Below are 13818 nucleotides of genomic sequence, written 5' to 3'. Positions count from 1 at the left end.
TGGATGGATGGTCACTAGACAGAGGGTGGAAATACTGTGTCACTTCTGATATGCTTTGCTGGTTGTTCTGCAAACAGCGTCAGGGATGATATTGATTTCTTGACTAGTGTACTGCACTCTTCCAATGGGAGCAGCTGACAGTAGCAGTAGTAGACTCGTGGATACTGAGAGAGAGACCTGTTAGGCAACTGTATTTCCTGTCAGTTGATATTTGACAACATTTTAATAAATGCTAGGTTTAAGTAAAGTTAGTCTTGTCCTTTAACAGTGGAGGGTTTGTGAAATCCTGCAAGAGCTGGACCTGGCTGATCGTTCTGTTGTGGCTGTATACCTAGACCAGAGTTTACAGTGTCCAAACTCCACATCAGTTATGCTAAACTTGAATGATAAGCTGCAGCTTTGTTTTTTTTCATCCATCCCTTTTCCAAGCCGCTTATCCTAATTAGGGTCGTGGGAATTTTTTTTTCTCCTTCAAATTTAAAGACAAACTGTACATAGTTATATCTTATCCTGTACTTTTTAAAAAAAAAAATAGGTGGGTTATGCACCAAGTTACAGCCTCTTGATGTTCATTCTGTTATTATATTTTATGCTCTACACCCTATTATTTACACACAAGAAGGAGCCCGCAGTACATCAGACAGAGCATTAATGACTGTACCCTGAACTGAATAATTGTCAGTTCTTTATTTTTTCACTGGCAAATTGATGGCGACCACCACGGTGCAGTGTTCCACCTGTGTAGTAATGGCTGCAGTTGCATCGTTTCTTACCTCGACTGCCTGGATAGCAACAGGGTTTCCTTTGTGCCATTTCTGTTTTGGGGGCGGGCCTGAACCTTCAAGCGTCCACTTAGTTTACCCATCTCTGAATGATGGAAATCATGAATTGGACTTGTTTCTGGCGCTTGTAGTTTTTCTGGAAGGACAGCAGGCCAGAGAATCTGGTCAGTGACGAGCTTGTATAATGCAGTGCATGATGCATGTTGTTAGAGTACTTAACATTTTCATTCCGTCAGTTTTCAGTGACGAAAGTTTGGTCTTCCAAGTTAAACATCCATCCTTTATTTATACCTGCTTTATCCACTTCAGGGTTGCAGGGGAAGGCAGGGATGCACCCTGAACAGGTCAGCAGGCCACCGCAGGGCCTACACACACAGTCACTCACACACCATTCACACTTATGGGCAATTCACTTAACACACGCATTGTGACTCCTGGAGAAAACTCACCCAAACACAGGGAGAACATGAAAACCCCTTGCAAGATGGGCTGAACCCAGGACCCTTTGGCTTTGAGGCGACAGTGCTCAACACTAAGCCACTATGCTGCCTTCAAGTTAAAATAAAAAGTGTAATTTGCCAACTCAGACTTTGCAAAGTGCAGTTTAACTAACTTCCAGCATTGGCTAAAAACACACACCCTGACGTGTAACCCAGAAGAGCACGGAAATGGAGTTAGGCTATGTCTTATCTTCCAGGGTAAAGGTTAATGCAAACATTATCAAGACTAGAGGTTGCATGCTCAGGACTAGGTAGGAACTGCTACACTCATCAAATGGGCTGCACCTACCACAGAGTCCTGGACCATCCCTGCAGAGCACCGCTCACTTTCATTCAAAACCCGTCTAGCACGGCGTCCGGGTAGCATAGCGGTCTATTCTGTTGCCTACCAACATGGGGGATCACCGGTTTGAATCCCCTGTTATTTCCGGCTTGGTCGGGCGTCCCTACAGACACAATTGGCCATGTCTGCGGGTGGGAAGCCGGATGTGGGTATGTGTCCTGGTCGCTGCACTAGCGCCTCCTCTGGTCGGTCGGGGCCCTCTGTTCGAGGGGGGGGTGGGTAGCATGAGGCATGTGGTAGTCTGCAGCCCTCCCCGGATCGGCAAAGGGGATGGAGCAGCGACCGGGATGCCTTGGAAAAGTTGGGTAATTGGCCGGATACAATTGGGGAGAAAAAGGGGGAACCCCCCCCAAAAAAACAAAACAAAAACAAAACCCATCTAGGTTGCACAGACGTGGGCTGGGCTGCATGTTTGCCTGGTTCTGAGTCGGGGCTGTTACATTTGATGAGCGTGTTTGTGTACCCGCTTAAACCCAAGATCTCCCCCCGCCCCCAAGCGGTTTTATCATGGTTGATTCATGTGTTGTCTACAGGGAAACGTGCTGCTGCACAAACTTGATGAAGACATTTGACAGAAGGCTGAGGGAAGAAGCCCACTGCTGCACCCGCACTGGATCCAGTTGCAAACACTAGTATGTCTCCAGCTTCTTTGGTCTTTTCTACTCTAAAGGACATAAATAAAATGAATCCCAAAGACCATGCAGTACATTTGCCTTGTCAAGTGAAGTCCTATATAATTTGTGTAGCCCTAAGTCACAGTTAACATCCCTGAAGGCTTCACAATCATATTACATTACCATTTTCACAACCGGTAAACAGAATAAATGATCATATACTGCACCCTCTATCCTTAGACCCTTGATTCAGGTAAGGAGAAACTCCAACGAAAACTAAATAAAATAACGACTGACTTTTTTTGTTTATTAATAACATATATGTTAAAGTAAACACTAAAACATGAGTCCATTTCAACACCACACAATAACACAAATGAGATATACATCAGTAAATTATAATCCTGCATTGGCAAGGTAGTCCAAGAGTGGAACAAATTGAAAATAAATTGTACTGACTTTGAAAAAGAAACCTGACATTGAAATAAAACAGTGTCATTATAGACTTCATAAAAGTAATGGTTACAACTTAAATCAAATGTTTCCTGATAGGGTCATCGTCATAAAGGAAATCATGCCAACTATTGCAGTTTTGTTAAGAAGTCATCACACTAACAGGAACAAGTGGCGCCTGGCACTGCAAACCCAGCCCCAAACTACCACTACCAATCATCAGAAACGTTATCCAGGTAGCGCAGGGGTCTATTCTGTTGCCTACCAACATGGGGATCGTCGGTTCGAATCCCCATGTTACCTCCGGCTTGGTTGGGCATCCCTACAGACACAATTGGTCATGTCTGCGGGTGGGAAGCCGGATGTGGGTATGTGTCCTGGTCGCTGCATTAGCGCCTCCTCTGGTTGGTCGAGGCGCCTGTTCGGGGGGGAAATAGCGTGATCCTCCCACGCGCTACGTCCCCCTGGCGAAACTCCTCACTGTCAGGTGAAAAGAAGCAGCTGGTGACTCCACATGTATCGGAGGAAGGATGTGGTAGTGTAACGTTCATGGATGTGTAGACTCGCTAGTCCTTGGATAACGGGTCGGACCCTTTAGTCGACTGGTTAACGTAGTCCCTGTGGTGCGGGGAACTCGGGTTCGATCCTGCCTGCTCCCTGAATTCACGCTACATTTGGTGGCAGCGGTGGGCTCGAACCTGAGTTCCCCACACCACGGGCGACTGTGCTAACCAGTCAGCTAAAGGGTCCGACCCGTTAGCCAACGGGCTAGCGAGTCTACACATCTGTGGTCATACACTGTTACAGTCGTCTGCAGCCCTCTCTGGATCAGCAGAGGGGGTCGAGCAACAACCGGGACGGCTCGGAAGAGTGGGGTAACTGGCCAATTTCAATTAGGGAGAAAAAGGGGGGGGGGTTACTGTGACGTTTACCCAGTTAGGTCACCAAGGGAGTATGGCCCAGCTTTCCTGAGCATTTCATGTCATCTGCTTCAGCCATTTCTCAGGTTGAGAGACAAGACAGATAAACAGTTAAACAAATGACACCAAAAACAATATCCCTCAAGACAGGGTAATAAGGGGTAATAAGACTTCAATCTGATTTATATTGCACAACAGAGACGTTATAATACCGAGGACAACATGGTCTGGGATACTGGCATTCAAAATTATACTTATAACAAAAACATCATAAAAATGATATGGCAGAAACTAAGCAAGTGACGCTGGTGTTCACTACTGTACATCTCTCGTGCTATAAGGACACGACCCTTAAAGATTTGTTTCATTCTGGTTTGTTGTGTTATTAATCTACTCAAACAGCATATTTTCATTTTCCTCATATTAGAGGAAGAAGTATGAGCTGCTGACACGCACACCATATTATAACACAAGGAAAAAGTGGTGTAATGGTGACCGTTTGCAACTTGCTTGATTGTTTAGGACTTTAGGTGACTGAAATGTAGGCTGTTGAGCCGACCGGATGTTCTAAACGACACTTGAATGCTGTGACTTGATAGTGGGAGTGAGAGTGAGAGCGAGTGTAATGCATTATAGATGCTTGGTGTGCATTGTTCTTAATTAAACCAGAATCAAACAAATCTCTGTGGTTGATGCTTTCATAGTACTAAGAGAGACTCACTGGAGTGACTTTCCACCTCTCAAATTCCTCCCTCACGGTCACGTACATAACACTGCTGCTCCTCTGCATCACTGGAGGCCCGGTAAGGTGTGATCTGATCTGTGGTGGTGTCAGAAAGCGTGTGATTCTTCTTCTTTTGGCTGGGTCACCACAGCGGATCATCCATTTCCATCTCTTCCTGTCCTCTGCATCGTCCTCTGTCACGCCAGCCACCTGCATGTCCTCCCTCACCACATCCATAAACCTGCTCTTTGGTCTTCCTCTTTTCCTCTTGCCTGGCAGCTCCTTCTTCAGCATCCTTCTCCCAATATACCCAGCATCTCTCCTCCACACATGTCCAAACCATCTCAATCTTGCCTCTCTTGCTTTGTCTCCAAACCGTCCAACCTGAGTTGTCCCTCTATTATACTCGTCCCTAATCCTGTCCTCCTTCATCACGCCCAATGAAAATCTTAGCATCTTCAACTCTGCCACCTCCAGCTCCATCTCCTGTCTTTTCATCAGTGCCACTGTCTCCAAACCATATAACATAGCTGGTCTCACAACCATCTTGTAAACCTTCCCTTTAACTCTTGCTGGTATCCTTCTGTCACAAATCACTCCTGACACTCTTCTCCACCGACTCCACCCTGCCTGCACTCTCTTCTTCACCTCTCTTCCGCGCTCCCCATTACTTTGAACAGTTGACCCCAAGTATTTAAACTCATTCACATTCATCACCTCTACTCTTGCATCCTCACCATTCCACTGTCCTCCTTCTCATTAACACATATGTATTCCATCTTGCTCCTACTGACTGCACCCTACTCTCGCTACAGATCACAATGTCATCTGCGAACATCATAGTCCACGGAGACTGATCTCATCCATCAACCTGTCCATCACCATTACAAACAAGAAGCCGATCCTTGATGTAATCTCACCTCCACCTTGAACCCATCCGTCATTCCAACCGGTCACCTCACCACTGTCACACTGCCCTCATACATATACTGCACCACTCCTACATACTCTGCCACTCCCGACTTCCTCATACAAAAGAAACCATCTAATACAAAGAATCAAGGGCAAATAGAGGTAACATAGCAGGATGGTCTAAGTGATTTCAAAGATGCTTAACATGACAGAAATTACAGATAATAGACTAGACAAAAGTCATTAGAACATAAAATAAGGGTCTGGCTGGAGCAATGACACTCAGGGGTAAGCAGCCTGCACCCAATCAGATGGTCAGGTGGCCACCTGAGAACAAAATTCCATGAGATTCAGTCTGAGATAGTAATTATGTGAAATTCTGCTTTAAGTGCTTGCAGTGTAACTAATATATTTCAAATGAAATACAAACAACATCGTCATTGTAATTATGATATTGATATGCACTCTTTTTCAATATGATTTTACAACATAATATGTATTCCGTAACATAATCACGTAATCTCTAACCTATTTGTTGAATTGCGGACCAATTGAGAATTGCAGGTACTATGTTAGTTTCCATCTTATTTCATAGTACCCTTAGAAACCATTTAAATATGCTCCATGTCATGCATGGATTACATGAAATAGGCTAGTCAAGTCAAATCAATTTTATTTGTATAGCCCAATATCACAAATTACAAATTTGCCTCAAGGGGCTTTACAGCAACACAACGTCCTGTCCTTGGACCCTCGCATCGGATAAGGAACAACTCCCTAAAAAAAAACTTTTAACAGGGAGAAAAACTAAGAAGAAACCTCAGGGAGAGCAACAGAGGAGGGATCTCTCTCCCAAGACGCACAACATACAAACGATGTTGTGTTTACACAATTTACAGAATACAACATTGAAAGAGGATAACAGAATTATAATGGAATTATAAAATATATGAAGAATGAGGAGGAGGATGACAAGCAGTGTCCAGATGCCATGCGACCACCATCACCATGTCGACAAAAAAAAAGATTAGTCACACATCTTAGAGAGAGAAGGATATAACATTAAAACAGGATAACAAAATTATATGGATTTATAAGATATATAAAAAGAAAATGTGATGAGGGGGATGCCAAGCAGCATCCAGGTGGCGACCACCATCACCAGGGAGACCTGGGAGGAGGACAGACTGCACGTGCACACAAGGGAGACTCACATGACACCATTCACACACAGAAAAAGAGAAAGCAGAAAACCTCATTCAGAGAGAGAGAGAAAAGACATGTGAGAGAAGAGAACAGTTTGCAATAGTCAATAATCTATACGCTATAATCTCGTTGGCAGAACATTTCTTGGTAAATTCATTGAGACAGGAACCGACCTGCCGTGCAGTACAGGTTGTGAAACACTCAACTTAAAGGCAGCTAATTGTAGGTTAAGGCAAAAAGATTAGTTTTAAGTTTGGATTTAAAGGACTCAACAGACTCTGACTGTCTGATGGCAGCAGGCAGGTTATTCCACAAGAACGGGGCCCGATAGGAAAAGGCCCTGCCACCAGCTGACTTCTTTTTAACTTTGGGTACACACAGGAGCCCTGTACTTTGAGAGCGAAGAGCTCGAGATGGAATCAGACAGGTAAGATGGGGCAAGCCCATTTAGGATTTTGTAAGTCAGCAGAAGCACCTAGAAGTGTGATCTAACATGGATAGGAGGCCAATGAAGGGAGGCAAGAATTGGTGTAATATGGTCAAATTTCCTAGATTTAGTTAAAATTCTAGCAGCAGCATTCTGAACCAGCTGAAAATTTTTAGTACTGGAATGTGGCAGACCTGAAAACAGAACATTACAGTAATCAAGTCTGGATGAAACAAATGCATGTATTAGAGTCTGCTTCAGCCATGGACAGTAAAGACTGAATTTTAGCTATGTTACATAAGTGGAAAAAAAGCCATCTTGATGATTTCTTTAATGTGCTTATCAAAGGAAAGGCTGAGGTCAAACATAACTGCCACACTCTGAAATCACAGAGTTGTCATAGAGCTGTTGATTGTTATTGTTACTTGATCAAATTGGTGTCTGTGTCTAGCAGGGCCAATGACCAGCATTTCGGTTTCAGCAGAACTTAAAAGCAGAAAGTTAAGTGACATCCAATTTTTCACAGCAGCCTAGCAGGCCTCTAAATTAGCCTTTGAGCATGATCATCAGCCCTTATAGGCACATACAACTGAGTATCATCAGCACAGCAATGGAAATTTATTCCATAACTGCATATAATTTGGCCATGAGGTTAAACATAAAGAGAGAAAAGTAGAGGGCCAAGAACTGAGCCCTGAGGTAAACCATATTTAACGTCAGATAATTTTGATGTAATATTACTATAGCAGCCACAATGTGTTCGTCCAGATAAGTAGGATTTAGGCAAAGAGGGAGCTAAACCAGAGACAACAAAATTACAACTTATTCTGTCTAATAGTATACAGTGATCAATGGTGTCAAAGGCTGCTCTGAGGTTCAGTGGTACACGCACAGAAGTGGAATCAGAGTCCATAGCTAGTAAAAGATTGTTCACCACTCTGGTCAGAGCAGTTTCAGAGGAGTGACAGGCCCTGAAAGCCGATTGAAAAGGTTCATATAGATGGTTTTCTTCTATATGGGTCGAAATTTGTTGATACACAACTCTCTCTAGTACTTTAGAAAAGAATGGACTGGTCGATAGTTATTAAGAGACCATGGATCGAGGTGCGTTTTTTTAAGCAGAGGTTTAACCACAGTTGTCTCAAAACTACTGGGAACAGTGCCAGTAGTGAGTGATAACTTAACAATGTCTAGCATTGTAGGTCCCAGAAAAGGCCAAAGGTCTTCAAAAAGTTTTGCTGGTAAAGGGTCAAGTAGGCAAGTAGTTGGTTTAGAAGCTGACATGAGCTTAGTCAAAGTATTAAGAGAGAGAGTCTCAAAAGCTGTAATAACAGGGACTATCAGTGACTTGTTGTATAGATATGAATTTGGTAAGATGGGATCTGCAGGAGTAGCTGGAGTTGAAGAACTAACTTTGTTTATGATCTCATCAACCTTATTGCAGAAAAAGTCTAGAAACATATGGGCTAAATAATTATTCATTTAAAACTTTTGCATTATTGAAAATTCTGGCAGGAATACTCCCTTCCATTGTTTGTTTTAGTGCAATGCACACCAATACCTTACCTAACTGCAGTCACACATTACCTTAGAAAACTTTAAATGGTTTATAGCTGTAGTAAATATAACGTATTGTCGGGTGAAAGTGGTAATGATTACAACTGCCACTGCTGTGTCTGTGCAGGTTCTAAAGCTTTTCAAGTCATGCCTTTTCTGGAATTTGTGGCTGGAAGCGTCTCAGGTAGGCTTCATTAATATGAAAAACATCGAGCTTGTTTACACAGCATGAATATTGATGAGATTGTTAATTTTTCTGTGTCTTGTTGCAGGTGCATTTGGAGTGGCTGTCGGGCATCCAATAGACACCATTAAGGTTTAATAAGACAGCAAAATCAAAGGCATTAAATAAAAGAATTCAATAAAAGTCAATGCATGAAACTTGCTTTTTGCTGCAGTTGATGTCATGTATTTAATCTGCAGGTACGCCTTCAGGCTCAGTCTTTGTACAAAGGGATATTCCACTGTGTGACAAAAACGTACACTCATGAAGGGGTAGGTTTCACTGGATTAACACTGTAAACTAACACTGTAAATTTATGTTAAAGAAAAACTTCAGTAAAATCACTGTATGACTTGTACAGGCCCCCACTAAAAGATTAAATGGCACGGCAGATTAGTGATTTATGTCCATTTGTCACTCATTATATTTTTCTTTGGTTAGGTCTGTGGATTTTTCAAGGGTATGACATTTCCTGTCCTGACTACGGGCATTACCAACTCTATTGTCTTTGGTTCCTATAGTAATGCTTTAGATTACCTCACTCAGCTGAAGCGAAATGATCGTATTCAGGGTAACCCTGCCTCTGCTGCACAAGTCTTCACAGCTGGCTGCTTCTCAGGCCTGGTGCAGGTAGTTGGAAAAATTATTAAATATAACCTGGCATTTGAAAGTATACATTCTTCCAAATCACCAGTGTGTTCTTCCAATTAGGGTCTTGCATGCATATGTTTTTCACCGTGATGGTGTTATCCTGATGGTTTTGCCTTGCTTTGTCTACACAATCACAACTACGTAATTGGTCAAGCAGTGCTGGATATTGTGTAAATGATCACATAGTTTCAAACTGATGTACTGTTGCACTTTGAAAGGTTAACATTAAGTTTTTCTTTTAGGTGTTTTTTCTTGCACCAATTGACCTGGTAAAGGTGCGTCTGCAAGGTCAGACCAACACGAGCAGATACCGTGGGCCCATTCACTGTGTTGCTGTCATCCTCAAGGAGAATGGACCAAGGGGACTGTTTCGAGGGGGGTTGGCACTTGCCTTGAGGGATGTGCCCTGCTATGGACTCTATTTTTTGCCATACGAGGTCGCATGCAAGGCATTGACTGAGAGTGGCAAACAGCCAGGTAAGTAAGTGTAAGAGAGTATGTATTTTTATATATGTTATATTTGTATAAGGGGTGGACAATAAGAGACACAATCTGTAACAGGTGCCTAAGGATTAGGTTTTGAAGGTGGTAGTGGCCATCTTTGCTGTCTTGTTCCAGAACTTTACATCAAGTTCTGTCATGCAAGATTTGATGAATGTTCAGATCTGGTGAGCGAGAAGGAAGTGGAATGGCATTCATGAAACCACTCTTAGAATTGTTGAGCCAGTGTTTGGGGCATCCGGGTGGTGTGGCGGTCTATTCCATTGCCTACCAACATGGGGATCACCAGTTTGAATCCCCGTGTTACCTCTGGCTTGGTTGGCTGTCCCTACCGACACAATTGGCTGTGTCTGTGGGAGGGAAGCTGGATGTGGGTATGTGTACTGGTCGCTGCACTAGCGCCTCCTCTGGTCGGTCGGGGCGCTTGCTCGGGAGGAAGGGGAAACTGGGGGGAATAGCGTGATCCTCCCAGGCACTACGTCCCCCTGGTGAAACTCCTCACTGTCAGGTGAAAAGAAGGAGCTGGCAACTCCACATGTATCAGAGGAAGCATGTGGTAGTCTGCAGCCCTCCCCGTATCAGCAGAGGGCGTGCAGCAGTGACCAGGATAGTTCAGAAGAGTGGGGTAATTGGACAGATACAGTTGGGGAGGAAAAGGGGGGGGCTATATGTACCTCAGACCTGAGCCTTCCCCACTCCTTTGTTTTATCTTGTTTTGTTCATAACAAATTCATGTTATACTGAACCAATGCACTACCAGTTATGTACAGAATGTCTCACTACAGCTGTGCTCACTCTGCAGGGCCTGCTGCTGCAACAGCAAGTTATTTAATGTTAAATGTATAAACACGTGGAGATATTTTCAGCGTACCATTTATTGTTGTCTCACACTTATTTTGCCTTGTATATGAGGTCCTGTTGCATTGCATTATGTGCCACTGTGCACACCGAGGCTATAGAAGTTGTACATACGGTTTATATTCACAAAAACAATTTCCTGGTACATTTATTCTTTGAGAGGATTTCAGGGACTTTGTCTCTAATATACCAAACACTTGCTTTGACATCTTGTGCAGTGTATTTTGATGTCTGATGGAATTAAGTGTACATAAAATATACTGATTTTAAATATTTCCTTGTTATTTTATCCCCAGGCACGTTTGCAGTATTAATGGCAGGTGGAGTGGCAGGCATAGTGACGTGGGCCTTTGCCACACCCATGGACGTAGTGAAAGCCCGACTTCAGATGTCAGGAGCAGGAGGCCAAGAGTATCAAGGGGTCCTCCATTGTATAAGAACGAGTGTGAGAGAGGAGGGTATCAGGGTCTTCTTCAAGGGCCTGTCACTGAACAGCATCAGAGCCTTCCCTGTCAACGCTGTCACCTTTCTCAGCTATGAGAGACTGATGAGGATTTTGTGCCCACCACCTGCGGACCACTCTAAAGTTTGAGTTTACAAATACCCTCCTTAAATGACAAGATTATGGAAAAGCTTTACAATATTTGAGAGATGCACTATCCAAATCAATGATTGAAAAAGGTGCGGCTTGTAAGATTTAAGGATATTAAAATATCTCCAGATATTTTGATGCATAGAAGCAAACGTCTGGGTTAAAAGTGTGTCATCTCAGAACATGCCCTTGACTTGCTACAATGCTGTAAACATCTGCTGTTCGGGAAGGACAACAAAAAAATGGAAATTGAATCATGAAGATGTCTCCCTGAGATAAATATGACTAATGGCCAAAAGCTACTATGAAGTCATTGAATTTCAGAGCACCTCATGCTCTGAAATAAGGGTAAACTATGCAACCCGATAAAGAAGAGTGCACTCAGTAGAGAGCAGATCCCCGCCAGGCATATCTCCCCTTCTCCGGTGCTCGGACTTAGCGACAAACCACCCCTTTTTTCACCAGCTGGGAGAAGGGAGAATATGGAGGCACCGTCTGCGTATCTCCCCTTCTAAGGTGCTCAGACTTGGGTGAAAAACCAGCTGAGGTGTTAGCACTCAATTGCAGTATAAAACAGGTTTTCAATGAGTTTCAATCACCACAACCACGAGAGGTCCTTGATCATACAGTCATAACTCTGCACAAATATTATGAGGCTGACAGGCCCAGTAGTATGTGAGATTAGCAGTGGACAGGTACACACACACACGGACAGAAAAACGAGTGTTGTTCCTGCCATTATAAGACTTTTGCACAGTGCCCAAGTAGAATGAACAGGAAGTTTTTAATATGCAACACCCAAGCTAAATCTACCAAATAAAAACTTTTTGCCTGTCAGTCTGTGGATGTGCAGCCTCCTAGGCCGACCCTTGTATGAATGCGACCAAGTCTAATACGAACTTGCACTTTTCAAAAAGAAAAGGTTTGCTATGCGACCATTTTGGTATAACACTAACCCTATCTTTATTTTTGTAACAAAATAAAGCTGGGTAAACAGCTTATGCTCATGCATGCTCGACTCACATCCACAGTTGACTCAGATCAGGCAGCGACAAGAACATGCAACACTTCCTGTTTTGACTCCAACCTAGAGGAAGTTGCTCTTTTATAACTTTCACATTTTTTTTGGATCATCAAAAATTCTTTTAATATATTTTGATCATGTGGCTGACTGATCTGAGTCAACCATAGCTGTGAGTCACACATGCACACTGTTGACTTAAATCGGGCAGCAACAGACAGTTGCATTGATCAATCAAGAGAGTGAATGAAGAGAGGGAGAGGCGGTAGCAAGGACAAACATTTTTTGAAGGTCTTGAATCACCGCACCCATGAGAGGTTCTTGATTATACAATCATAGCTGTGCACAAAAATGATTAGGTGGACAGGCCCAGTAGTATTTGAGATTAGCAGCGGACAGATATATGCACACACAGACAGAAAACCCAGTGTTTTTCATGCCATTAAGACTTCTGCACAGCGCCCAAGGCGATTGAACAGAAAATATGGGAAAAAAGGTTTTTAATATGCAGGGCTCAAGCTAAAAAAATCCACTTAAAAAAATGTTTTGCCTGTCAGTCTGTGGATGTGCAGCCTCCAAGGCAGACCCGTGCACGAATGTGACCAAGTCTAATATGAACTTGCACTTTCCTAAAAGAAAAGGTTTGCCAAGTGTGAAAGCAATTTATCTGTCATATAACCATATGTTTGCTTACTTTTAATCTTTAACCATATATGATCTATATTGTGTTAACTTTAGTCTATATTGTGTAAGATACTTAAAGTTCATGTGTAACAGAACAAAGGTAGTGTTATAAAGTGTCTTCATGTGAACAAATAAAGCCTATTGCTAACTGTTACCTGATAGCAGAGAAATGTATGAGAAGCTCACTGAGTGTAGCAAAGTCTGGAAAAACGGCCTTGGTGAATTATGAGCTGGAAGATAAGGAGGCGACCTGACCAATGAGCTTCTTGAACAATATGCAAGTTCTGTTATCCATTAGGACGGAAGATAAAGATGAGCCTCTTCCTGCAAACAGGGATTAGGCGGAGGTATAAATGGGGAGCGCTCCGAAAAGGATGGTGCACAGTTTGGTATCTATGCCTTGTGTGCCTGTTCATGAACATTATTAAAGTGTGACAATACTGCAATGAAGAGAGGGAGTGGCAGTAGTGAGAACAAACATTTTTTGAAGGTTTTTAATCATTGCAACCATGATTCTTGATCATACAATCATAACTGTACACAAAACAATTTAGGCTGATTGGTCCAGTAGTAAGTGAGATTAGCTGCGCACAGATACACACACGCATGCACATACATGCGCATGCATGCGACCAAATGCATAAATCCCTCCAGGCTACCACCTGGGGTAGATAATAATTAATTTCTGCCACTTGTATCTACAGTCTTATTCTTATTGGTCTTTACCCAGAAAACACGTATTGTGAAGCATCAGAAGTGAAATGATGTCATTAATTGTGCAGCTTAAGCTTGGGAAAAAAAACCCATTCTGTACCTTACTTGCAGTTACAGTAGAAAGGTGTATTGTCCC

General features: G+C 42.9%; 1 protein-coding gene across 1 annotated transcript; it reads left to right on the top strand.

Moving 5' to 3' along the window:
• The first annotated feature begins 8395 nt into the window (after positions 1–8395).
• Positions 8396–11263, top strand: LOC130130067 (solute carrier family 25 member 45). Its single transcript, XM_056299803.1, has 6 exons — positions 8396–8622; positions 8711–8754; positions 8862–8933; positions 9103–9291; positions 9555–9789; positions 10968–11263. Exons 1-6 carry the CDS (start codon positions 8484–8486, stop codon positions 11261–11263), a joined length of 975 nt encoding a protein of 324 aa, XP_056155778.1. The 5' UTR covers positions 8396–8483.
• Positions 11264–13818: the final 2555 nt, after the last annotated feature.

The sequence above is a fragment of the Lampris incognitus genome, chromosome 2 (assembly GCF_029633865.1).
Source record: "Lampris incognitus isolate fLamInc1 chromosome 2, fLamInc1.hap2, whole genome shotgun sequence".
NCBI lineage: Eukaryota > Metazoa > Chordata > Actinopteri > Lampriformes > Lampridae > Lampris > Lampris incognitus.
The sequence above is the reverse complement of the archived record's forward strand: the minus strand, read 5'-3'. Positions and strand labels throughout refer to the sequence as shown.